General features: G+C 47.6%; 1 protein-coding gene across 1 annotated transcript in view; it reads left to right on the forward strand.

Moving 5' to 3' along the window:
• The first annotated feature begins 2405 nt into the window (after nucleotides 1-2405).
• Nucleotides 2406-27874, forward strand: part of LOC115467283 (akirin-2-like) — a 39580-nt gene continuing 14111 nt past the window's right edge. The window contains exons 1-2 of the mRNA XM_030199111.1: nucleotides 2406-2927; nucleotides 19506-19649. Of these exons, the coding sequence (XP_030054971.1) occupies nucleotides 2735-2927; nucleotides 19506-19649 (337 nt within the window). The 5' untranslated portion in view covers nucleotides 2406-2734. The remainder of the gene's footprint in view (nucleotides 2928-19505; nucleotides 19650-27874) is intronic.

A 27874-nucleotide genomic window follows, 5' to 3' on the forward strand; every position in this document is an offset into this window, starting at 1 on the left:
GCCACCTGGGAATTTCAACATCAGATTCCTACAGACAACAATGGATTGCTTCTTCAGAGTCTTCACTGAACTAGTGATCTACATACCCCATGAAGAGACATAAACTCAGTGGACCTTTGTCCACTCCAGAGACTCAGAGACCTTTTCTATCTTTTATGTTGTCTGTCTCTCATTTCAGCTCCTGCAAGACTGCAAGAGAGAAGTCATCTTAGTGATAGAGACTTTGCAATAATCAAGGAGGAGTCAACCTTCAAGATCCAGCTTTATTGATGGGCTTTGCATGCTTATAATGTTGATTGGGGTTTGGTAAATTAAATAGTGGTATATCCAAGAACAGGCAGGAGTGTTCTCCACCCCCACCCTCCATTTGCATAGAGGCAGATGATAGGATATATAAATAAGACTACAAATCCCCGTAATAGGTTGTTTCAGAACACATGTTCAGTTCCCTATGAGGCATATTTTCAAAGCACTTTGGGAGGCTAAGTGCTTTGAAAATAAGCCTCCCTGTCTTATGGACTCTTTCTGTTGGCTTGCCTGGTTCTTTAAGCTTGCTGGGCAAGTTGCCCCCACTTTTTCTATCTATCTGGTCTGGAGAGTTAGTCTGCAGAATATCTCCTCTGTGGACTGGAACTGCCTATGCTGTATTCTGTTGTATGTTCCTTTCAAGCTATTGTGGCTCTATCAAGATTTCACCAGTGTAAAAGTATAAACAACATTAGTATTCAGTTTGTTGCTGCCATTCTCCCAGTCTCTTTTGCATGGAGAGAGAGCTGGTTGAGAACAGACTCCAGGTTTGTAAGTTTGTAAGGCAGAAGCTCTTGTCCAGCACATCTAAACTGTAAGTTATTTTTCTTTGATTACTGCATTAAAGAAGATTTTGGTTCAAGAGTTTTGAGTCTTCTCACAGTGATGCTCTATACTTTTGTTTAGACTGAATGCCAATCACAAAGTGAGAGGGCAGAACAATAATTAATTTTACGAAAGTGAACCAACCTGTTTATGCAGTAAGTACAGAGTGCACTATTCCTAGCGGACAGGACTGGCCAAACTCAACACAGTAAGCCACAACAGGTCATTATGACCACAAGAGATAGCTGTTCCATTTGACCATTTGGCTGGTTTTCATACTTTTTTCATACTTCTATATCAAGGTGTTTTAGCAGAAATTTAAACACACTTGTGTTAATTTAGTATATAATTTTATTCAACCTCCTATTGATAATGCCAGGGCTTTTTTTGAGGGGGTACTTGGGGGTACTGAGTACCGGCACCTTTTCCATTGTCTGCTAAAATTGACCCATGGACCCCAAGTTTTAATGAAAGAGCTCAGGCTTTACATACCAATTTAATCTTGTCATAGGTTTTGTGACTAGTTGTAGGGGGCCTGGCTATTATGGGGTGGGTCCCTCAGTTTTCACCCCACTCCTGAAGGCTGGCCTAGCTTTTGAGTACCAGCACCTTTTTTGCTAGGAAAAATGCACTGGATAATGCACTCTTTACATTTGAACATTAAAGCATATGTCGCTTTATTAGGAGACGACAATAAAAAGGTTGATTCTGTTTATCTCATCTGTATACAATCACCTTTTATATACATTGGTTTTTTGAGGTTAGATATAGATATCATTAATTTTCACATTTAGGTTATTTTGATCTTTTTTTATTTTAGCTGTACACCAGGTACATCCGCTTTAACGTAATCCCATTTGCTTAGAAGGTATGTTGGCTGTATAAACGATTTTCCATTTATGTATAAATATATATATATATATACATATATATTAATCTCTCTATAGATATGGATAACTCCTCCTTTGTAATTTTATATGCATATGATTTTATGTTTTTTATATTCTGTTCTGTCATTTGTATTATCATACATTTTTAATATATTAATTTTATGCTCACACATATAATTATTTTAAACACGTTATGACTGAATTTTCTGTTTTGTCTAAGAAGCCCTGATGAAGGCTTTGGGTGCTGAAACACGACCATGTAGGGTTCAATCTGTCAGAATTGGGAAATATTCAGTCTGGACTTTGGATGAATAAAATGACTTGGTGATCTACTTGAGAACTGTAGTTTGGCTTCTTCCACTCTTGTGGCTTGCTTGTTTCCTTCTGTGGAAGACATTTTTTTTCCTGGCTGTACAAACTCAACACAGTAACATAAAAAAAAAAAAAACCTTATGGAGGCATCTAGTTTTTCATCACTAGGAAACAGTGGGGATTTAAATTGGATTCCGGAAGTTCACTTGCACTTCGCTGCACCCCGGGACTTGAAGTCCCCGCTCCTACATCAACGATCTGAGGCCAGGTTTGAAGCCCTCGCCGAAGAAACTACAAGTCCCGCCGGGCGTCAGCCTTCAGGCGCATGCGCAACGGCAGCCAACGTCTTCTGAACCGCTACAGCGTTGTTATTGACGCCATATTGAAGAAAGCAGAGTCACAAAGCGACGGACGGAGAGAGAGTGGGTGACGCTTTGGCGTTCAGCCGTGAGGAAATCTCTCTTCATCCGCCGCCCAGGAGACGTCTCGGGCCGGGGCGCACACACCCTGCGAAGCTCCCGAGGGGCCCAGCCGCGTCGCATTCGCCAGGCGGAGCCTGAGTTTCGTCACAGCGCGAGCCGGGCTTTGGGGGGGGAGGCCTCGCTGCGGATTCGTGGATTGGGAGTGAAGCGCCGCCGGCTCCCCCCCTCCTGCTTCACCTTCGCTCACAGGCCGCCGCCATGGCTTGCGGTGCCACCCTGAAAAGGACTCTGGAGTTCGACCCGTTGCTGAGCCAGGCGTCCCCCAAGCGCCGGAGATGCGCGCCCCTGTCCGCACCCAGCGCCGCCGCCGGCCCTGCTTCCTCCCCGCAGCAGAAGAGCCTTCGCCTGGAGCCCTCGCCCTTCGGCGACGTGTCCTCGCGGCTCACAGCCGGTGGGTGGCGGGGGAGGGGGTTCTCCTAAGTTCCTGCTTGCAGGGAAATGTTTGGAGCCCGGTGTTGCGGCTCTCCCTCCTGTCTAGCTGCTTTTCAGCATCATTTTTTTTCTGTCAAGTAGAGGAGTGTGGTAGCCGTGTTAGTCCACTCTTAAGGTTATCAATAGAAATCAAACCAAATAAAACATGGAAAAGAAAATAAGATGATACCTTTTTTATTGGACATAACTTAATACATTTCTTGATTAGCTTTCGAAGGTTGCCCTTCGTCAGATCGGAAATCTGATCTGCCGATCTGACGAAGAAGGGCAACCTTCGAAAGCTAATCAAGAAATGTATTAAGTTATGTCCAATAAAAAAGGTATCATCTTATTTTCTTTTCCGTGTTTTATTTGGTTTGATTTCTATTTTTCTGTCAAGAGAGTGAGGCTGGGAGTGGGTTTGCAGCTTACTTTTAAATCGCCCTGACCATGCAGAGGGAATCCAGAATTCCCCATGTTGGGGGGGGGGGGGGGCCTGTCGCTGCTTCCTAGTTTTAGAGGGGATCTGAAATAAATTACTAAGAAATGTCGGAGTTGTCCAGCAAAACAACAAAACCTAAACCAAACGATGTAATTCTTCCGGGGGGGGGCGGGGGCAGGGGCTACATTTTAAACTAAACGAAAAGAGTAAGTTGGATATGGGTTTAAAATACATCAAAGCTGTTTTGCTATGAATGTCTGTCTTGTAAGTTAATAGCGAGCTTGAGCTTTGAGACAATGCGGAACTGTGCACAAAATGACTGTGGTTGAGGAATTTAAAAGAATGAGAGTGGCAGGGGAGGAGGAGGAGGAGGTGTGACTGAGACAGCTGTTTCCTGATTCAGCTCTAAGCGGCCTGCAAAGGCACCCTAGTTGTTTTGGAGATGTGGTTATTCTTTGTGTCTAGAAAACAAAAAAGATTGTTATAGCCATTTGCAAACTAAATTAGGAACAATCGGGCTGATTTTTATGATGTACGAGCACGGCAAAATTGTTATTTCAAGAATCCAAATAGATGCATTGGTGGGTATGTGTCCATTAGAAGGGTCCTTGCAGTGTGGGTCACTTTGTCACATTGCGCAAGATGTACATATAAGACGACAAATACATCATGGACTGACCTGGTGTTCATTATGATTAAGTTAATTAAATCGCACGGTTTTAAACTATGATCACTCACGTCTATGTTTTTATTAACATTCTTAATAATAATTCCATTTTAGCTAGTATCTTGGCAATAAATTGAACAATCCATACCTTGTAAAACTTGCTTCTAGCCACTTAAGTGTATACGAATCTAAGAACTAACATGAAGGGTCAGAGGTTCCATCAAATACATAATCTAGTTTCAGCAGCTGCCAGTCATATGGACCAAAGTACTTGCAGGCTCCAACAAAATACACAGTACTGCTTATTCTCAAGAATAAGTAGTAGCTTTCTCCAAATCTGCCTTGAATACGTTATGCCCACATGTAGGCAGTATGTTAGTATAATTCTCTAATTAAGGACTTATTATCAAAAAGGTTTTTATTTCACAAGTCCCAATAGTTTTCTCCCCACACTATAGTTTTAAGTCATGGTTTTCACGTATCATTCAAGCTGTTATCTTCATGCCTCAGTAGTGCTAAATTGCCAAACAATGGTTTTTATGGCAATTTAAACCAGCACTAAACTCTTCATCGGCCTTTATCCTTCATATTTGTAATCATTAAAACATTTTTAAATTTATCTTAATTCTGTTCGGACTGGGGGTTCAAAACTGTGCGACATGCATGTTTCGCCTCCCGGCTGTGTCAAGGACCTTTCCCTTACGCCGTACCAGCGCCAGCTCAACCAACTTTATTCAAGGAACTATTCCTTTCAAGAATAATTCCTTGAATAAAGTTGGTTGAGCTGGCGCTAGTAAGGGGGAGGTCCTTGACACAGCCGGGAGGCGAAACATGAATGTCGGACAGTTTTGAACCCCCAGTCCGAACAGAATTAAGATAAAATATGAAGGATAAAGGCTGACAGAGTTTAGTGCTGGTTTAAATTGCCATAAAAACATTGGCAATTTAGCACTACTGAGGCATGAAGATAACAGCTTGAATGATATGTGAAAACCATGACTTAAAACTATAGTGTGGGGAGAAAACTATTTGGACTTGTGGAAATAAAAACCTTTTTGAATAAGTTATGAGCATTTTCTTCCAGAATCCTCTCTGGCAACAAATTCCAGAGATTGATTGTGCACCAAGAGAAAAAAATTTCTCTGATTTTGTTTTAAATGTTCTTAGTTCATGGTGTGTCTCCTGTTCTTTGTACTACTTTAAACAGAATCAAACTTGTTTACCAGTTCAGTAATTTAGCTGTAGCTTTTTGTTTGAGAAATAGTTACCACTATACTCAAGGTGTGGCAAAAAACAAGGGGGCTCATTTTCAAAGCACTTAGACTTACAAAGGTTCTATAGGTTACTATGGAACTTTGTAAGTCTTAAGTGCTTTGAAAATGAGCCCCTATGTAACTTTAAGTCTTAAGTGCTTTGAAAATATTCCTCAAGGTGTTACCTGCTGTTTTTATTCTCTCTTTACTCCTAATAATTGTTTGCTTTTTGGCTGTCGCAGCATAACAGTGCGGTGTTTAAATGTATTTTCCTTGTTGACACTTGGATCCCTATTGTGTAGCTATAGTTTGGTTTATTCTTGGTGTGCATCACTTTGCACTTGTCTACACTAAATTTCATCTGCCAATTTTAATAATTTTGTTTAAATTTGATCACACTTGATTTCCCACATTTCCAGATCCCAGTATAGGTACCTCACCATTTACCTTTCTCTGTTGTCAGGTAGTTCCCCAATTCATTATAGAACATTGCTTCCTGTCACATGATTTTTAATTTCTTTGGGGAATCTCTGGTGGGAGATGATTTGGATTTTCAGAAGACATTCAATAACTGGGGCACCTTTATTCTTATGCCTTTAAAAAAATGTAACAGATTAAGGAGGCAGAACTTCCTTTAGCTAATTACATATTGACTCTTTCATGTTAAAAAAACATGTTTATGCTCAATGATTTTGTTTTCTTATAATAGTGTCTACCAGTGTGTCCACCACTGCCAGGCATCCTGATCGGAAGATACATTGATGTGTAGTACCATATCTCCACTTGTTATGGAGTAAAACCTGTTATGCAGCAAGGCCTACTCCCAGTCACATGTTACATATAGAATATGTAGCAAAACTGCTTCTAAATTACTGCATATATTGATTCCCTGCATTTGTTTTTCGCCCTTAACACTATTAACCTATTGTGCCTGGTCCTGATTTTCTTCTTGGCATCTGCGTTTTTCCTTATCATTGTTCCTTATTAAATTCTGCTCTTCATCCGTTGGACATGGGTCCTGTCTCCCCCCCCCCCCCCCCCCAATTCTCTGCTTTTATCTGTTGTGCTCTAGTTCCCATGATCTATGACTGAAATACACATGCTTAGGTAATGTATCCAAACCTGCTATAATATACTCGGAGCTCTTTTTTAGTTGGAAAAACATGAAATAAGGCTTTAAAAAAAAAAAAATTAACCCTACCCACCAGCAGATGGAGGTAGAGAAAACTGAAGTCAACCAGTGACATCACCAGCGATAATCTGTGGTGCTCTCGAAACAGGGGTTCTCAACCCAGTCTTCAGGACACATTTAGCCAGTCAGGGAAATAGGGGTTTTCAACCCAGTCTTCAGGACACATCTAGCCAGTCAGGTTTTCATGATATCCATAGTGAATATTTATAAGATAGGATTTGCATGCCCTACCTCTATTATATACAAATTTCTCTCATGCATATTCATTGTAGGTATCCTGAAAACATGACTAGCTAGGTGTGTCCCGAGGACTAGGTTGAGAACCCCAATCCCAGCTTTGGAACAATATAATATTTTTCTTTTCCTTTCACCAGGTGGTAAGTTGTACTGTGGTAATCTGTCCCAAGCCTAACTTCCCGCTCTGCTGGCCGTGGCTGCACAGCATGGTTGAGCTTAACAGCTGCTTCCAGGTCACGGTTTCAGGACTGTACCTGGTTGAGCTTAGCTCCACTTCCCCAAGTTGAACTCCTTAGTGCCTCTGGGCGAGGCTTTGACTTGGTCCCGAGGGATCTCAGCTGAGAGGTATAGTCCCCCATCCCCCACCCTGCTTGCTGTCACTCTCTGGGTGTGTCCCCCACGGGTTCTCCATCTCCTAGGTGCTTAAATACCCCCAAATTGCCCTGGGCAGCTCTATCTGTTTTAAGGAATAAGGATGATTTTTTTTTTTTTTTTTGCTGCAACTTCCTCCTTAAAAAAAAAAAAAAAGGCAGGGAAGCCCCGAACAGGGAAATCCCCTACTTTGCAGTTGAGAGAATTCCTTTAATTCCCCAGAGAGCCCAGGATGGAGCAGCATCCAGTTCCCCCAGGTTGAGGCAGGTTTGGGTGGCGTGTCAGGCCCATGCCTGCTGGACACGTGGCTGGAGATGCCTTCTGAGAAGCGCTGCTCTAAATGCAGGAACTGGCAGCGCAGCTGCCGTTTGTCTGCACACAATGTAATGGACTGTTTCTGACTTTGGAAAATGGCCGGGGGGGGGGTCCCCTCTGGAGTTGATGGTTCCTCCCACTGCACTCCCATTTTTGGTGGGAATGTCTACCATTTTGTCTCCCTTGGACCTGTCCCTTCTATATGTGACTCAGGGTAATGGGGAGGGCTACCTCCTTTACCTCCCTGGGTCTATTTAGGGAGGGGGTTCCCTGGAGCTCTTTTGCTACAGAGCTTGCAATCAGATGGGATCCCCTCCCCCCCCCCCCAAGTCGGCCCCAGTTTGGGTTCCAAGTGGCGTAGAAGGCCCTTTCTATGCTGCAAACTTTGGCTGCTATCCCTGTTGAGGGGTATCTGCTTCTGTTATGGCTCGCTGGGTCCCCTAAGCATTTGCTTTTCACAAGACTCTTAACCTGTACGATGATGATGGAATGGGAAAATACTCACCTTAGCGATGCCAGGACTCTAGATCACCTTTATACCTTTGCTCCAGTGGAGGCTGAAAGGTATTGGTCTTTTCCTATGGTTGATGCTGTGGTCAAGGTGGTCGCCAAGGTGATTGCTGTGCGGTCCAGGGCGACTTGGCTCTGAAGGAGCTCCATGACAGGAAAGAGGAACAGCAGCTCCGCCTGACTTTTTCTGTGGTGATGTCCAGTATTCAGGCTGCCATTTGTGGTGATTGTGGCAAGGACTGTGCTGTGATGGTTGCCACAGCTTTCAGTCCCCTAGCTGACTCGCCTGGAGTCAGGAACAGCTGTTTTGGCAGGTGTTCTATATAATCTGGTCTGCTTAGCTTCTTGATCAGTGGCCACTTGAGTGGTCGAATACCGATGGTTGTGGCTTCACCACTGGGTGGTGGATGCAGTGTCCAAAAAGTTGTTGTCAGCTGCCCTTTAGGGGGCGGTTGCTCTTTGTAGAAGACCTGGAGAAGCTGTTGAAGGATATGGGGAAGAAATGGGTTCTCTGTCCTGAGGTGCTGCAGAAAAGACTCTGTGCTCAACTGGTTCCAAGGGGCACGCTAGAGGGTAAAGGTGGTTTTGGTATTCCTGTCACTCTGCTCTGCTGGCATCTCCAGTGGAGCTTTTGGCTCCCTGCTCTACCCAATGAGGCTGCATCGGGCCCCTTGGCGCCAGGGGAGGCAGAGGCTGTCTTTCTTCCGGGTGGGCCCATATCACCTTGGATCAGTGGGTCCTCAAAGTGGTTGGTATGGGGTATTCTCTGGAGTTAATCTGTCCAGTGTCAGACTCCGTCATGGGCTCACCCTGCGGTTCAGCTCTGAAGCAACAGGCTGTCACATCCACTCTGCTGCTTATGTGCATTATCGAGGCAGTGGAGCCTATGCCTCTGGCAGAGCACTGCCAGGGATGGTACTGCATTTATTTTGTCATCCCGAAGAAAAGTGGCTCTTGCCATCCCATCTTGAACCTTAAATGGGCCAACACTTGCCCTGGTGTCAACATTTTAGGATGGGAGACATTGTGCTCAGTTTTAGCCTCAGTGCAGCCGAAGGAGTTCCTGACTTCCCTGGACCTCACGGAGGCTTATCTCCATACCTCTATTTTGGATCATCACAGGGAAATATCTGCGCTTCTGCTTTTTTGGGGCAAGCATTTTCATGTTCAGGTCTTATCTTTTGGCCTAGCTATGGTGCCACACATGTTTTTCTTGGTGGCAGCACATCTTCGGTGCCAGGGGTTTGAGTTCACTCATACATGGACAACTGGCTAATTCGGGCAGACTCAGCAGCAAAGGCCTGTCAGATCATTGATTGGGTCATCTACCTTTTGGTCCTTGTGGTGGGTCATGAATCGTCCTAAGACCTGGAGTACCTGGGAGTTCGCTTTGACATGTGCTGGGGAATGGTGTTTCTCCCAGAGGAGCAGGCAGAGAATCTGTGGGTGCAGATGCGCCGGTTATGAGCTGGTGTGGGACTACTTGCAGGTCTTGGGTTCCATAGTGGTGACTCTGGAGGTGATGCCTTAGATGAATGCTTATGCACCCTGTACAGTGGGCCCTGTTGTTCTGGTGGACTCCAGCCTCTCAGGACATCAGTCCTTCGCTTCTGCCCAGGGCCCTCAGTCTGGCCTGGTGGGACAGTCCAATGAACTTATTGAGGGGGGATGCAAGTCTCCTTAGCTGGGGAGCTCAGTCTGGGTTGAGTAGCACAGGGCACCTTGTCCAGCCAGGAGGCTTCCTGGTCCATCAGCCGCCTGGAGATTCATGCAGTCTGGTTGGCTCTGCTGGAGTTTCAGCTGCTCCTGGAAGGGAAAGTGGTAAGTGATGTCGGATAACACGACGGTGGTGGCAGGGCGGAACCTGGAGTCAGGCAGTGGCCCTGGAGGTGGCAAGCCTCTGCCACTGGGCAGAAGTGCATCTGCAGGCTCTTTTTGCAGTCCATCTTGTAGGCAAGGACAATATGCAAACAGACTTCCTCAGTCGCTGTCTTCTGGATCTGGGAGAGTGGGAGCCGGGGGGGGCAGGCCTCTCAGCTCATAGTGGACTGCTGGAGTCCGCCTCAATTTGACTTTATCGCCTTGTGAAACAATGCAAAGGCGGAGCGCTTCTCATGGGATAAATGCCCTGGTTCAGCCTTGGCTGGTGGTAGTGCTGCTCTGTGTTCTCTCTGTGGCTTCTGGGCTGAATGTTGTGCAGAATTGCACATCATCCTCATTTGGTCTTGCTGGTGGTGCTGGATTGGCTTCATAGGTGACCCTCTTCCTCTGCCCAGGAGTCGGGGGTCCTTTCGGCAGGGGCCAGTAGATATGGAAGATTTGGATCCTGTTTGGCTTATAGTGTGGATAGATTTTCTCTCGCAGGGATTGGTACCCTTCTGTGGTCCAGGAAGACCTCCACATTCATGGCTTATGTCAGAGTCTGGTGCGTTTTTGAGTCTTGGTGCAGGGAACAGGCCCTTCCCCCTTGGAGGGCCCAGGCTCCTGACATTTTGGAGTTCCTGCAGCAGGGCCTGGAGCAGGGGCTAGCCTTGAGTTCCCTGAGGGTCAAAGTGGCGGCGCTTTGCCTGGAATAGACTTCCTGAGCCCCTACGTCTTGCCCCATCCTTGACCATCTTTAAATCTAGATTGAAAGCCCACCTCTTTAACATTGCTTTTGACTCGTAACCACTTGTATCCAGTCGCCTCCACCTACAGTGGGGGAAATAAGTATTTGATCCCTTGCTGATTTTGTAAGTTTGCCCACTGACAAAGACATGAGCAGCCCATAATTGAAGGGTAGGTTATTGGTAACAGTGAGAGATAGCACATCACAAATTAAATCCGGAAAATCACATTGTGGAAAGTATATGAATTTATTTGCATTCTGCAGAGGGAAATAAGTATTTAATCCCTCTGGCAAACAAGACCTAATACTTGGTGGCAAAACCCTTGTTGGCAAGCACAGCGGTCAGACGTCTTCTGTAGTTGATGATGAGGTTTGCACACATGTCAGGAGGAATTTTGGTCCACTCCTCTTTGCAGATCATCTCTAAATCATTAAGAGTTCTGGGCTGTCGCTTGGCAACTCGCAGCTTCAGCTCCCTCCATAAGTTTTCAATGGGATTAAGGTCTGGTGACTGGCTAGGCCACTCCATGACCCTAATGTGCTTCTTCCTGAGCCACTCCTTTGTTGCCTTGGCTGTATGTTTTGGGTCATTGTCGTGCTGGAAGACCCAGCCACGACCCATTTTTAAGGCCCTGGCGGAGGGAAGGAGGTTGTCACTCAGAATTGTACGGTACATGGCCCCATCCATTCTCCCATTGATGCGGTGAAGTAGTCCTGTGCCCTTAGCAGAGAAACACCCCCAAAACATAACATTTCCACCTCCATGCTTGACAGTGGGGACGGTGTTCTTTGGGTCATAGGCAGCATTTCTCTTCCTCCAAACACGGCGAGTTGAGTTCATGCCAAAGAGCTCAATTTTTGTCTCATCTGACCACAGCACCTTCTCCCAATCACTCTCGGCATCATCCAGGTGTTCACTGGCAAACTTCAGACGGGCCGTCACATGTGCCTTCCGGAGCAGGGGGACCTTGCGGGCACTGCAGGATTGCAATCCGTTATGACGTAATGTGTTACCAATGGTTTTCGTGGTGACAGTGGTCCCAGCTGCCTTGAGATCATTGACAAGTTCCCCCCTTGTAGTTGTAGGCTGATTTCTAACCTTCCTCATGATCAAGGATACCCCACGAGGTGAGATTTTGCGTGGAGCCCCAGATCTTTGTCGATTGACAGTCATTTTGTACTTCTTCCATTTTCTTACTATGGCACCAACAGTTGTCTCCTTCTCGCCCAGCGTCTTACTGATGGTTTTGTAGCCCATTCCAGCCTTGTGCAGGTGTATGATCTTGTCCCTGACATCCTTAGACAGCTCCTTGCTCTTGGCCATTTTGTAGAGGTTAGAGTCTGACTGATTCACTGAGTCTGTGGACAGGTGTCTTTCATACAGGTGACCATTGCCGACAGCTGTCTGTCATGCAGGTAACGAGTTGATTTGGAGCATCTACCTGGTCTGTAGGGGCCAGATCTCTTACTGGTTGGTGGGGGATCAAATACTTATTTCCCTCTGCAGAATGCAAATAAATTCATATACTTTCCACAATGTGATTTTCCGGATTTAATTTGTGATGTGCTATCTCTCACTGTTACCAATAACCTACCCTTCAATTATGGGCTGCTCATGTCTTTGTCAGTGGGCAAACTTACAAAATCAGCAAGGGATCAAATACTTATTTCCCCCACTGTACCCTCCTCTCCTCATTTCTCTACACAATTGATTTGTTTGCTTTATTTTTTGTCTACTAGATTGCAAGCTCTTTGAGCAGGGACTATCTTTCTTCTATGTTTGTGCAGCGCTGCGTATGCTTTGTAGCGTTATAGAAATGCTAAATAGTAGTAGTAGCTTTCCAGCTTTCACGGGAAAGTGAAGGGCAGCTCTCTGGCATTGCATAGGGAAGTGGCTCATTTCCTAGCAGGAGTAGTGCCCTTTTCATCCTTCCCTTTATGGGACCTTAATTTGGTTCGCCAGGCATTTGTCGGGGGTGCCGTTCAAGCTTTTGCGCTCTACTTCCACGAAGGACCTCGCACTTAAGATGGTATTTCTGATGATCCTCTGCACAGAGTATCTTGAAAATTCAGGCCCCATCGTTCTGGGACCCTTATGGTGGTCTCTTCATGTGTGTTTGCTCTCCTTCATGGTGGGAGGTGGTGGTTCTCCTGAAGACCGGAGGCTCCATAAACTGGATGTCTGGAGGCTGCTTCTCTGGGTACTTGGAGGAAGCAAATGGATTTAATCTCCGATCACCTATTTGTGCTCTTTAATGGCCCTCAGAAGGGTCGGGGGCTTCCAAGGCGCTTATTGAGCCACCCATATCAGTATGGGTCGTCCGAAGCTTTAAGGAGTGAAGGTCCTTAAGGGCTCAGGTGGCATTTTGGGCGGAGCCCTGGGCTGTTGCATCTGAGGAGATTTGCATGGTGGTGACATGGTCTTTACGAAGCACTACTGGTTGGATGTTCTGGCCAGGGATGTTCACAGAGTGGTTATTTGGCAGGCCTTGTCTTGGTCTGCTTCGCTACATCTCGCTGGTTTAGAACAGTGTAAACTGATGGCTAAGAAAAGAGAAATTGTTTTATCTTGATGATTTCTTTTAAATCACACTGTTCTGAAATCCTGCCCTTGGAAGACCTTGGAATGGTTTTTGGGCATGCTCTGTTTCTTATTGGAAGTAGTTGAAGAGTAAGCTCCAGTTCTAATTGGCAGCCATATGGGGTTCCTGTTATATAGCTATTCCCTGGTATATGCAGGATAGTGAGTGCACTCAGTGTGGTGTTTTGCTTGCTTGCGTATTGCAGCTGCAGCGGTTGATGGGGCTGGGTGTGTTACAAAAAGGGACCTTCTGCTGCTTGGGTGGATGCATTCTGGATTATAGTAGGTGATGTCACTGGTTGAATTCAGTTTTCTCTACCTCCATCTGCTGGGTGGGAAAGAATAACACCCATTGGTTCAGAACAGTGACACTGACTAAAGAAAAAAAATTATCAGGATAGAGAATTTCTCCTTGGGCAAAGGGTCCTTTGTTCTCACATGGCAGAATTTATTTTCCATAGCGTCCCACAGATCAGTCCAGAGACTTGTGGGTTATGTCCCTCTACCAGCTCTGGATTGATTGACTCCTGGCCTGGTCTCCTGGGTCTAGTCAAGCTTCTGGGGTCTGAGGTGTCCTGGGACTTGGGTGCACACCTGGTGGTGCCAGGTCCCTCCCTTCCTCCGCCATTGCCCCCTCCTCCCTGCCTGACCGGGGTTTGTAGTTTTCACTCTCCTGACTTTAAAAAGTGTCTGAGGTTTCTTTTGCTCTGGCGTCCTCTCCGGCCTTTAAAAAAAAGAAGCTGTTTGAGCACTGTTAACTCCTCATACTGATTCTTCCAGCATAGCCAGCTGATGCCGGTTTGCAGTACTGGCTGAGGGGTGTGAGGACCGACTTGGCATGTGACTCCAATGATGGAGTCTCGGTTCACTCCTTGGGTAGGACTTCTCTACGGATTTCAGGAGGAGTGACCAAGGTTGCCTCAGCTCAATGTGTCTTAGTTTTTCTATTGCACGGTTACAACCTGGACTTCACTACAGATTTTTCTTGGAGTTTATGTGCAAGCTCAAACGCTAATATCTGGCATTTCTTGCCACCTTGCCAGCGGTTCTTCCTTTAGGCACAGTCCCCCAGTTGCAATTGGGGGAATGGGACGTTCCCTTTGCTTTGTAGTTCCAACCAGGGAGCTAGTAGTAGTTCAGTTTGGTGGGGAGAGTTTCTAGCTTCCCTGGACCACTAGGAAACGTACTTTCATATTCCCAGTGCTCCTTCCTGCCGAGGGATCTTACCGATTTATGAACATATCATTCAGCCTTTCCACGTTACCAAAGACATTTTTTCAGGGTCATGAGATAGAAATAATATAGACAAAAGTATATTTTCAATTTTTCCTGTAATGTAACTGAATTGTTTTTCATACCATTTTTGCATATCAAGGGTTTCTTGACAAATTGTTAACATTTGATAAAAATAAAATAATAAAAAAAAATCAGCTTTTAAGATAATCTTTCCTAAATATTGATCATTTTAAACTTGGTTTCCATAGCATCCCACAGATCAATCCAGAGACTGGTGGGTTATGTCCCTCTGCCAGCAGGTGGAGCTTGAGAACTTCTGAGGCTCTATATGTGGTCATGTGTCACCAGCCAAACCTCAGTATTCTCTCTATCTAGCAGGTGGGTGGTCATAACTCTGCAGCTCTGGATTTGGGCCTCCTCGCCCGTTCCCTCGGGATGGGTTGAGGGCTCGCTTTGGCTGAGCATGGATACCTGGTGGTGCCAGGTCCCTCCCTTTCTCCCCCCGTCCGCTGGTTCCTTACCCAGGATTTGTGAGTGAATCTCCTGTTTAAAAAAAAAAAAAAAAAGAGGAAATATCTCTTTAAGGGCACTTTGCCAGAATTAGGCACTCGCAGTAATCAGAAGTCTGCTTCCTTGTCATCAGCAGCAGATGAATCCATTACGAATGGGTTGTGTCCACCTACCAGCAGGGGGAAATAGAGAACACTGAAAACCATAGTGCCTCTAGGACGGCTAGCTCCATCTGCCTCTCAGGATTTCTCTATCTCCCAGGAGTCGGAGAGCAGAGCAGAGGGGCGCCTCGGGCTGAGGCTACCAGAGGAGCTCCGTTCCCCGTGGCTCCTAATTTGGAGACGGAAGCGGGAGATCAGGTTGAGTTTTTCTCCCCCGAGTTTGTGCTTATTTTACATAAAGCCTTCATGCTGAAAAGAGCTCTGCCGCAAGTGTCTGACACTGCATTGCTACCTGGTCCCCCTCCGACTGATGATGGCCCGGGGCTGCTGTCAGATGTGGATGCTCCTGAGCGTTGGATGCACGCTAAGCATAGAAGGGTAAATTCCCCGACGGAGAGTGGCGTGCACCCCCCCCCCCCCCCCCCCCCCCCCCCGGTGGTTGGGCTGTGGGGACTCAGGGATCTGGTAGGCCTTCATGGTCGGAAGAGCCAGAGGAAGGTGCCGTTTTGCCACTGGATCCCACTGCGGTTTGGATTTTCCACCGCGATGAACTGCCAGCACTTATCTCTGATGCCTTACAGGCCCTCTCTATTGATGGCCCTGTTCAAAGCGAGGCCTCCTCTGGTAATGCGAGCATGGCGAATACTTGGATGGTGCGGAGTCCCTCGCTGAGGTTGCACCGCGAATGGAGTCGGCCTTGTCATTTTTAGCTGACACCCTCTATGATCTGGTCAGAGCTTCGGCTAAACAGATGTCTGTGGCAGTGTCCGCCCGCCACCTTCTATGGCTATAGCATTGGGCGGCTGACATGGCCTCTAAGCAAAGGCTGGTGAAGTTGCCCTTTCGGGGCCTTCTGTTATTTGGAGAGGAGTTGGCGAAGATTGTTAAAGACCTGGGGGATACTAAACCCCAGTGGTTACCTGAGTATAGGCCGCGGCCTTCTTCCAAGGGTCAAGTGGTTCCCTCCTCCTCCAGACCTCGCTTCCGTGAAGCTAGAAGGTATCGCCCGGGGGGCTCTGCTGGGTTTACTCAACGTGCCCGCTTTCAGCAGAGGAACTCCTTTCGCTCGGACAAAAGCTCCGCAGCGGCAGGCTCAAGGCCAGGAGTTCAAGGCCGTCCTCCACAATGATGGGACGCCGGTCCACTCCTCTTTTACAGCTGTAGGAGGACGCCTTTCCCTCTTTCTCGAGGAGTGGACCAAGATTACCTCAGATCAGTGGGTCCTGGACCTGATCAGAGAAGGTTACCGACTGGAATTCGGTGCCCTGGTGATAGATGTGTTTGTGGAGTCCCGATGCGGCGCTGCCGTCAAACAGGCGGCGGTAGAGGAGACCTTACAAGTCTTGTTGCACCTTGGAGTGGTGATCCCCGTGCCTCCCGCCGAACACGGTTGCGGTCGTTACTCCATTTATTTTGTGGTGCCGCGAAAAGGCGGGTCTTTTCGGCCCATTCTCGACTTAAAGAAAGTGAATGAGTCACTAAGTGTGACATTTTCACATGGAAACCCTGCGCTCCGTCATTGCAGTGGTACAGCCAGGAGAATTCCTCATGTTTCTGGACCTAAAAGAAGCTTACTTGCACATTCCTATATGTCCCCCGCACCAACGGTTCCTCTGGTTTGTGATGTTGGGAAAAAATTTCCAGTTTTGGGCCTTGCCTTTTGGCCTCGCCACAGCTCCCCGAACCTTTTCCAAGGTAATGGTGGTAGTAGCAGCTGCTTTTCTCAGGCGAGAGGGTATCTGGGTTCACCCGTACCTCGACGACTGACTCATCAGAGCGGACTCTGCAGAAGAGAGTCGTCATGTAACAGCCAGAGTGGTCTCAGTACTGCAATCTCTGGGCTGGGTTGTCAATATACCCAAAAGTCACCTGACCCCCGTCTCAATCTCTAGAATATTTGGGAGTCCGGTTCGACACGGTCTCGGGGTTTGTCTTTCTACCCGACCAAAGGCGGTGCAAGCTTCAGAATCAGGGACTGGCTGTCAGAGTTCTGTTGGACAACACGACAGCAGTGGCCTACATAAATCGACAAGGCAGCACTCAGTGTCAAGCACTGGCTGCAGAGGCCGCTCAGATATGCCACTGGGCCAAGCTACATCTGTATCTTCTGTCAGCAGCTCATATAGCAGGTCAGAGCAACGTGCAAGCCGATTTTCTAAGCAGGTATTAAATCGACCCTGCGGAGTGGGAACTGGCAGACGAGTGTTCCTTCAGATCTGTGCCAAATGGGGAACGCTCGTAGCGGATCTTATGGCCTCAAGCACAAATGCCAAAGTCCCGTCCTTTTTCAGCAGACAGATCCTCGCTCGGCGGGGTTGGATGCCTTGGCTCAACCCTGGCCCCCGGGCCTCCTGTATGTGTTCCCTCCTTGGCCCTTAATAGGGCGGCGACTCCTGCGAATTCGGCTGCATCAAGGAGTGGTGATCCTCATTGCCCCGGATTGGCCCAGGCAGCCGTGGTATGCGGATGCTGGTGGAGGCTCCCCTTCCCTTGCCTCTGGTACCGAACCTGTTGACGCAGGGCCCGGTCACCATGGAGGATCCATGCCGCATTAGTCTTACGGCATGGCTGTTGAGAGGGCGCAATTGAGGGACAAGGGCTATTCTAACAAGGTCATCTCCACTTCCATTGCCTATGTTTGGATCTGGCGCCAGTTTGAGGCTTGGTGTGTTTCTAAAGCGATTACGCCCATGCGGACTTCTGTCTCGCCGATTCTTGACTTTTTGCAGGATGGTGTACACAAAGGCTTGGCCTACAATTCCCTGCATGTTCAAGTGGCGGCATGTTTTCGGGGGAAGGTCGCTGGCCCCTCCCTGGCTACGCACCCGGACATTGCACGGTTTCTTAGAGGGGTGCTTTGGCTCCGTCCTCCCGTGCGGGCTCCTTATCCGGCTTGGAACCTGGGGCTAGTATTAAAGGCTCTTCAGTGTTCGCCCTTCGAGCCGCTGAGGTGAGCTTCGGAGAAGGATGTGAGTCTTTTTGGTGGCCGTTACTTCAGCGAGATGGGTGTCTGAGCTCCAGGCGCTGTCCTGTCAAGACCCATTTCTGCAGTTCTCAGAGTCCGGAGTTACGGTACGTACAGTGCCTTCCTTCCTGCCTAAGGTGGTTCTAAACCAGCCTATTTATCTGCCCTCTTTTACTAGGGAGGAGTTTCCGGAATCTTTTCGGCAGTTGCACCTTCTGGATGTGCGCAGGGCTCTGTTGCAGTATCTGCAGATGTCTAATGCTTTCAGGACCTCTGATCACCTTTTTGTATTGTCAGGTCCTCGCAGAGGGTCTCCAGCATCTAAAGCCACTATAGCCCATTGGCTTAAGGAAGCTATTTTTTCTGCATATCTGCTATCTGGCCGGCCTCTGCCTGACGCCTTTAAGGCACATTCCACAAGAGCGATTTCCTCCTCTTGGGCTGAGACGGGAGCACTCTCTCTTCAAGAGTTATGTAGTGCAGCTACTTGGGCTTCTAAGCTCTCTTTTGCCTGTCATTACAGGCTGGATGTGGCTGCCAGGAGGGACACGCTTTTTGGAGCATAAGTGCTTGAGCGTGGTGTGACTTGTTCCCGCCCTATCTAGGGATTGCTTTGATACATCCCATTCGTAATGGATTCATCTGCTGCTGATGACAAGGAAGGGAAAATTAGGTTCTTACCTTGGTAATTTTCTAAGAACCTAATTTTCCCATTTGTTCTTTGTTGTAATTTGCGAGATATATTTCCTCTTCTACCACTGTCCTTAATTTGATCAATTGCAAAACAGTGTATTAAAAGGAATGATATTTCCTGGCAATGTTTAACAAACGTACTTCCAATTTCTCAGTTTTATATTATGTTTATGCTCAATCAATCTGGTTTTCAGCATTCTTTTAGTCTGACCAATATATTGTAACCCAGAGGGGCATTTAATCTTATAAATCACTGCTTTAGATAGACATGATGTAGAACATTTAATGTCAATCCGTTTCTATTGTATTCTCTCTCAAAACTTAAATGTTTCTTGAGTAACTTTGCATATTACATATTACCACATTTGACATGCCCAAAATTAGTATCCTTTTTTCAAAGTGCATATATATGAGTGACACAAGATCTGATAAATTAGTACCCCTAGAATAAGATATTAAACATTCAGACTCAGAAAAAAACCTCATGAGCTGCTGATGTTTTTCAGTGGGTCCTAACAACTTTACCTATTTTGGGAGAAAGTTTAGTGTACTTCAATATGCATGGTATTACCGAATCTTGAGAAACATGTTTAGCACTACCTGCTAAAAGATGTTCTCGATGATTGAAAAATGCACACTTATATGACTGATTAACAATCTTTTTAGGATAACCTCTTGTGTTGTAGAATTTGTATCCATTTAGGAGATTCTTTAATTCTTAAATCTTTGAAGAGGTGCAACATTTTAACATTGTAGTTTTGAGTTACAGAAAGGAAAAGCTTTGCAGACTTATGGATATTTTCATTCCGTTTCTAGAACAAATTCTGTACAGCATAAAGCAAGAACACAAGCGCATGCAGAAGAGGAAACATTTGGAAAGTACCTTCCAGCAGACGGATCCTTGCTGTTTAAGTGATGCACAGCCACATGCTTTTCTCCTTAGTGGACCAGCTGTGCCAAGTAAGAAATTAACAGATTTTCTAGTTAAATGACAGGTACATGTGACTCTATATTCAGTTTGGTATAACTGGGCTAGTTCCATATTTCAGTGGTTAGAGCATGAAGTACTAAAATCTGGAGAGTTCAGTTCTGACATCAGTGGAGAAGGTAAAATTAATATGACACTTCTAAGTAACTCATCTGGGGGCAAAAATTGGAAAGCAATGAGCACAAACACTTGTAGTTTTTTAAGTAGTAAAAGTTCAGGATTTGCAAGTCCGGATGTTTGAGTCAGACTTGGATATTTTGCATATCATGGAGATCTGGTTCAATTATTTCCATGAATGGGATAGTATGTGGAAAAAGAATATTCCAGAGCGTCCCACAGATCAATCCAGAGACTTGTGGGTTATGTCCCTCCGCCAGCAGGTGGAGATAGAGAGAACTGAGGTTTATTTGTTGCATTTGTATCCCACAATTTCCTACCTTTTTGTAGGCTTCAATGTGGCTTACAATACATCATGAATAGTGGAAATGAGAAGAGACTAAACAATTGGTATTACAGAAGGATTTTGGGTTACATGATAATGATAATGCATAGTAGTGAAATAGCAAGAAAGCATTATAAGACAGTTCTGGATACATGTGGGGTTTCACATGTTTTGATCTTTGTGATATGTTCACTATATATGGTCATGCATAGCCACCTAACCTCGGTATTCTCTCTATCTAGCTGCAGCTCTGAACTGATAGGCTCCTGCCCCCTCCCCCCGGGTCGAGTTGAGCTCTCTTTGGGTTGAGGTCTCCCTAGCTGCTGAGAAAAGGGTACACCTGGTGGTGGTGCCAGGTCCCTCCCTATACTCTCCCAAATGCCCCCTTTGGTGCTTGCCTTCTGGGTTTGTTTTCTGCTGTTCTCTCCTGCCTCAACAGCGTGTAAAAAAGCAAAACAAAAAAAGTTTCAACAGCCGGAACAGCTAGGATCTTGCAGTGCAGGAGCACTGGTAACCTTGCCATGGTTAGAGCGGTAAGGTTCTGCTTGGAACATTGTGAAGCGGTGGCGACTGTATTCAGGGGTGCGTTGAGGTGTCATGACAGCGCTGTCCGAGACACTGAAGCGCTGCTCCTGGTGTGGGAGCTGGAGAGCAGCGTTGGGTTCCAGTGCAGTGTGCGCGGAGGCCTCTCTGCCTTCAACCACCGGAGGGTCACGAGGATGCGGGAGAGGGTGTGCCTTTGGAGCCAGGTTTGGCTTTTGCCTCGGAAGTGTTAACTGAGGGGAATCTTCCACAGCCAGTGTTGATGGCTGCCTCCGACTGCTTTTTTGTGCCCTTTTTCAGGCACCATGCTTGCCTCTCCCTCGCGCACTGCAGTTCTGACGCCAGCACAGGCAGAGAGAGCACAGGATTATTTTTCGGGCTTCAGTGCTCAGGGATCACGGGCATGGAGGATACTCCATTCTCCCCTGAGTTGTGTTTAATGCACTAAGCATTCTCACTGAAGCAGCTGGGAGGGTCTCAGGCTCATGTTAGGGAACTCTGACCCTATCACTGCCGCTGTTGCCTAAACGGCCACAGGTGGAGCTCCTGCGGCTTCTGGAAGAGGCCTCTGTGGTCCCTGGGGACAAGGACCTGCTTTCTTGCGGGTCCCGTTGGGTCCTGTCAGACTCCCTGGAAGAGGGGGAGTTGCTGGGGGATGATGTCCCCCATGGCAGCGTGGCTGTTCTGCATGGAGGAGCTCACCTGCTCTCATTAGCCGGGTGCTAGAGGTGTTAAACATTTCCCCTCTGGACTCTTTGGAGGAAGCCGTTCCGCCCCGTCTTTATGTCAGGGTTTAAACAACCACCCAGGAGGACATCATGAGGCTATGAAGATCCTCATTGCGGCTCAGTGGGATACGCCAGATTCTGGGTTGCAGGGGAATCGGAGTCATTACAGTTGCCCACTGTGGACTCCTTAATAATGGCAGTTACTAAAAAGACCACCTTGCCTGTGGAGGGCAGCACGGCCCTGAAGGATCCCCAGGATCTGAAGCTGGAGTCATCCCTTAAAATGTCCTGTGCATGCAGGCTTCTGTATGCTGGTCTTATGCAGCCCGGGCATGCCTTTCTTGGGTTCAGAAGACAGCCTCTCCAGAGAATCTAGTCAACTCTTTACCTTCTCTAAATGCTGGTCTCGCGTATCTAGCGCATCCGTTGTACGATCTTCTTCAGACTTCTTCTGCTAAGAAAGTTTTGTTGGTAGTTATATCCTGCTGTTGGCTTTGGCTGTGGCATTGGGCATCCAACACGACGTCCAAGTGTCATTTGGCACACTTGGTGTTCAGAGGTAAGTTGTTGTTTGAAGACGACCTGCAGAAGATCGTGAAGGATCTTGTGGATGCTAAAGGGTGACGTTTGCCCGAAGATAAGCCTAAGCCTGATTTTCGTGCAGGACCCTCTCTGTTCCGGGAGGCAAGATGTTATTGCCCTGGCCATTCTGGTGCCTTTTTCAAAGCCTTGCTTCCAGGCTAAGCAACAGCCCTTTTGAGGGAATGTTGTTCAGACGACCCATCCAACAGCTTCCGCATGTCCCCAGTGATGGGACCCTGGCCCATCCCTCGCTTGCAGGGGGGGGGGGGGGGGGGCTATTGTCTCACTTCCTGGGAGAATGGGCCAGGTTAACTTCAGACGAATAGGTCTTGGAGGTTGTGCGAGACGGCCACTGGTGGAGTTGTTCCTAGAGTCTCATTGCAAAGCCATGACCAAAGTGGCAGCAGTCAGAGACTCCTGCGACTTTGCTGGACCTCGGAGTGATTGTGCCCTTTCCGGTAGCAGAACGCGGTAATCACTCATGTACTTCGTGGTACCAAAGAAGGGTGGGACATTTCGTCCTGTACTCAATCTAAAGGGCGTAAACAGGGTTCTGCGTGTCTGTCCCTGCGGTCAGTCACTGTGGCAGTGCAACCGGGAAGTTCCTGACATCGCTCGACCTCAAGGGGGCCTATTTGCATAGTTCTATTTGGTATCCTCACTGGCGCTTTCTCCGCTTTGCGGTGCTGGGCCAGCAATTTCAGTTTCGAGCCATGCCTTTTGGCCTGACTACAGCGCCCAAGACCTTCTCCAAGGTAATGGTGGTGGTTGCTCCATTCCACTGGAAGAAGGGAGTGCAGGTGCAACCGTATCTAGACAATTGGTTAATCTGAGTGCCCGCGTCTGAGGAGAGTGTGTGGGTGACGGAGCAGGTAGTCGGACTCCTGTGGTCGCTGGGGTGGATTATCAATCTGGACAAGTCACTTGAAGTTGTCAGTTTTTAGAATACCTGGGAGTGCTCTTCGATACCAGTGTGGGAATAGTCTCTCTCCCAGAGGCTTCACTTCTGAAGTTGCAGACCCAGAAGGAGAGGGTTCTGCACATTCCGGCTCCCAGAGCCAGTTTTGGGGTCTGTGGCGGCCACTTTGGATGTGATACCGTGGGCCAGGAGTCATATGCGGCCTCTCCAGTGGTGACTTCTCAGTCGGTGGCCTTCGTTGTCGGAGGACTACTTGGTATGCCTCCCTTAGTTGCTTCAGGCTCATCTGGCGTTGTTGGTGGTAGTGCCCGGAAGCTCTTTCAGTGGGAATGAACCCCCGATTTGGTGGTGGTGACAGATGCTGGTCTGTTTGGCTTGGGGGAGGGGCACATTACCTTGGCCAGATGGCACAGAGGACTTGGTCCCCGGTGGAAGCCTCTTGGTCAATCAGCCGTTTGGATGAGGGCAATCCGACTGGCACTTTGGGAGGGATGACCAGTATAAACTCTTTCGGACAATGCCGCAGCGGTGGCATATGTCAACAGACAGACACCAGGAGTGCCCCACTGGCCAGGGAAGCAGTGCCATTGTGCCTTTGGGTGGAGCAGTACGTGCCCCTAATCTCGGCAGCGCACATTGTGGGATCTTTGAATGTGGAGGCGGACTTTCTCAGTCGCCAGGCCATGGATCCGGGGAAAAGGGAGCTTTCGAGGCAGGCCTTTGCTCTCGGATAATGGAGCGCTGGGGGACTTCAGTGATCGATCTTATGGCTTGGGTGCCCAACTCAAAGGCGCCCTGTTTCTTCAGCTGGGCAGGGATCCCGGATCACTGGGCATTGATGTGCTTCTGCAGGCCTGGCCTCAGTCTCTATTCCTCCATGGGCCACATGGTGGAATGCATTGCGCGACATCCAGGGTGGGTGATTCTGGTGGCTTCAGACTGGCCCCGGCGCCCTTCGTATGCGGACATTATCCGCTTGTTGATCAACTGCCCCCATGACTTCCAGATTGCATGTGGCAGTACATAAGTAATGCCATACTGGGAAAAGACCAAGGGTCCATCGAGCCCAGCATCCTGTCCACGACAGCGGCCAATCCAGGCCAAGGGCACCTGGCAAGCTTCCCAAACATACAAACATTCTATACGTTATTCCTGGAATTTTGGATTTTTCCAAGTCCGTTTAGTAGCGGTTTATGGACTTGTCCTTTAGGAAACCGTCCAACCCCTTTTTAAACTCTGCTAAGCTAACCGCCTTCACCACTTTCTCCGGCAACGAATTCCAGAGTTTAATTACACGTTGGGTGAAGAAAAATTTTCTCCGATTTGTTTTAAATTTACTACACTGTAGTTTCATCGCGTGCCCCCTAGTCCTAGTATTTTTGGAAAGCGTGAACAGACGCTTCACATCCACCTGTTCCACTCCACTCATTATTTTATATACCTCTATCATGTCTCCCCTCAGCCGTCTCTTCTCCAAGCTGTATAGCCCTAGCCTCCTTAGTCTTTCTTCATAGGGAAGTCGTCCCATCCCTGCTATCATTTTAATCGCCCTTCTCTGCACCTTTTCCAATTCTACTATATCTTTCTTGAGATGCGGCGACCAGAATTGAACACAATACTCAAGGTGCGGTCGCACCATGGAGCGATACAACGGCATTATAACATCCTCACACCTGTTTTCCATACCTTTCCTAATAATACCCAACATTCTATTCGCTTTCTTAGCCGCAGCAGCACACTGAGCAGAAGGTTTCAGTGTGTTATCGACGACGACACCCAGATCCCTTTCTTGGTCCGTAACTCCTAACGTGGAACCTTGCATGACGTAGCTATAATTCGGGTTCTTTTTTCCCACATGCATCACCTTGCACTTGCTCACATTAAACATCATCTGCCATTTAGCCGCCCAGTCTCCCAGTCTCGTAAGGTCCTCTTGTAATTTTTCACAATCCTGTCACGATTTAACGACTTTGAATAACTTTGTGTCATCAGCAAATTTAATTACCTCGCTAGTTACTCCCATCTCTAAATCATTTATAAATATATTAAAAAGCAGCGGTCCTAGCACGGACCCCTGAGGAACCCCACTAACTACCCTTCTCCATTGTGAATACTGCCCATTTAACCCCACTCTCTGTTTCCTATCCTTCAACCAGTTTTTAATCCACAATAGGACATTTCCTCCTATCCCATGACCCTCCAATTTCCTCTGTAGCCTTTCATGAGGTACCTTGTCAAACGCCTTTTGAAAATCCAGATACACAATATCAACCGACTCCCCTTTGTCCACATGTTTGTTCACTCCTTCAAAGAATTGAAGTAAATTGGTCAGGCAAGATTTCCCCACACAAAAGCCATGCTGACTTGGTCTCAGTAATCCATGTCCTCGGATGTGCTCTGTAATTTTGTTTTTAATAATAGCCTCTACCATTTTCCCAGGCACCGACGTCAGACTCACCGGTCTATAATTTCCCGGATCTCCCCTGGAGCCTTTTTTAAAAATGGGCGTTACATTGGCCACCCTCCAATCTTCAGATACCACGCTCGATTTTAAGGATAAGTTGCATATCACTAGCAGTAGCTCCGCAAGCTCGTTTTTCAGTTCTATCAGTACTCTAGGATGAATACCATCCGGTCCAGGAGATTTGCTACTCTTCAGTTTGCCGAACTGCCCCATTACGTCCTCCAGGTTTACCGTGAAGTCAGTAAGTTTCTCCGACTCGTCCGCTTGAAATACCATTTCCGACACCGGTATCCCACCCAAATCTTCCTCGGTGAAGACCGAAGCAAAGAATTCATTCAGTCTCTCCCCTACGTCTTTGTCTTCCTTGATCACCCCTTTTACCCCTCGGTCATCCAGCGGTCCAACCGATTCTTTTGCCCGCTTCCTGCTTTTAATATACCGAAAAAATTTTTTACTATGTTTTTTTGCCTCTAATGCTATCTTTTTTTCATACTCCCTCTTGGCCTTCTTAATCTGCGCCTTGCATTTGTTTTGACACTCCTTATGCTGTTTCTTGTTATTTTCAGACGGTTCCTTCTTCTATTTTCTGAAGGCGTTTCTTTTAGCCCTAATAGCTTCCTTCACCTCACTTTTCAGTGTCCAATAGCTATGGAGGATCCTTCCCCTTTTGGTCTTACGGCTTGGTTCTTGAAAGGGCACGTTTGAGGAAAAAGGGTGATTACCACTGTGCTGCAGGCGCAGAAACGGTACACTTCGGCAGACTATGCTCATGTGTGGCGGACCTTTGAGTCCTGGTGTAAGGCTGTGGGCCTGTCTGCTTTCTCAGCGTCTATGTTGGCTATCCTCGCTTTTCTGCAGGATGGGTTGGATAAGCATTTTGTCTCTGAGTTCGTTGAAGGTACAGATAGAGGTGTTGGCCTGGACGCTTGCAGAGGTCCTCGTTGGCTGGTTCTCAAACTGCTGTGGAAGTGACAATATTAAGGTTTAAGTGGCTGTTCATAATGAACCTCAGAAGTTCTTTCTATCTCCATCTGCTGGCAGGGAGACATAACCCAAAAGTCTCTGGCGTGATCTGTTGGGACTAATCCTTCCTTGTCTGAGGCTGCATTGTTTTGAACATGTGGATGTTATCCCCTTTTATCCTCGGGTGGAGGTAGAGAAAAGGCCAGATTTTTTTTTCTAGTGAACTTGCTGTCCAGTATTTTTTTTTTTCTATCTCTAGCAACTGGTAGCTTGTAAAGGCTGGTTCCTGGCCTAGTTGCCCGCCCTGCTGACTAAGGCTTCAAAATGAGGTCAAGCCTAATGGCCACTCCGTTTACTCAGTCCCCAGATAGGGCCCCCGAGTGTTGGACTGACGCTAAACGTAGACGGGTAAATTCCCTGTCTGAGAGTGGCGTTCCTCCCTCCTCCCCCCCCCCGTGATCTAGCTGTGGGGCATCTACAGGATCTAGCAGGCCCTCATGGATCCAGACAAGGGTGCCTGTTTGCCACAGGACTTGGATGATCCTAAAGCAGTTCGGATTTTCCACCGCGACGAGCTGCCAGTGTTCATTTCTGACGCCTTACAGGCCCTTTCTATTGAAGATCCGGCCGAGGGCGATACCTCCTCTGTTAATCCTAGGATGGCTAGTACTAAGAAGCCTTCTCGGGCTTTTCCTGTGCATGACTATCCAAGAGCTTATTTCTGGTCAATGGTCTGACCCTGATGGGCCTTTGAAAGTGGCCAGGGCTATGGGTCAGCTTTACCTTCTGTGTGAGAATCACTTGGCCTCTTTTGGGATGCCTAAAGTGGATGCGTTGGTCATGGCCGTGACTAAAAAGACCACCCTTCCGGTGGAGGGAGTAGTCGCTTTGAAGGATATGCAGGACCGGCGGCTAGAGTCCGTGCTGAAGTGGTCCTTTGAAATCTCAGGCCTTTCCTTACAGGCTGCTATGTGCCGTTCCTATGCAGCCCGGGCCTGCCTTTCCTGGTTACAGCAGGCGGTGGATCAGCCCGAGGATGGTGCGGGGTCCCTCTCTGAGGTTGGCCAGCAGATGGAGTCTGTCCTGTCCTTTTTGGCTGATGCCCTTTATGATCTGGTCAGAGCTTTGGCTGAACAGATGTCTGTGGCGGTTTCAGCCCGCTTCCTTCTTTGGCTGCAGCATTGGGTGGCTGACATGGCCTCGAAACAAAGGCTGGTGAGGTTACCCTTTCGGGGCCTTCTGCTATTTGGAGAGGAATTGGAAAAGATTGTTAAAGACCTAGGGGACTCTAAATAAGTCCCAGCGGTTACCTGAGGATAGGCCGAGGCCTTCTTCCAAAAGTCCTGTTTTTCCCTCCTCTTCCAGGCCACGTTTCCGCGAAGCTCGCAGGTATCGCCCGAGGCGCTCTGCTGGGTTTTCTCAACGTGCCCATTTTCAGCAAACAAATTCCTTTCGCGTGGACAAATGTTCTGCGGCGGCCGGGCCTCGGCCAGGAGATCAGGCGCGTCCTCCACAATGATGGGACGCCGGTCCACTCGTCGATTCCTACAGTAGGA

The sequence above is a fragment of the Microcaecilia unicolor genome, chromosome 3, assembly GCF_901765095.1.
Source record: "Microcaecilia unicolor chromosome 3, aMicUni1.1, whole genome shotgun sequence".
In the NCBI taxonomy this organism is placed as follows: Eukaryota; Metazoa; Chordata; class Amphibia; order Gymnophiona; family Siphonopidae; genus Microcaecilia; species Microcaecilia unicolor.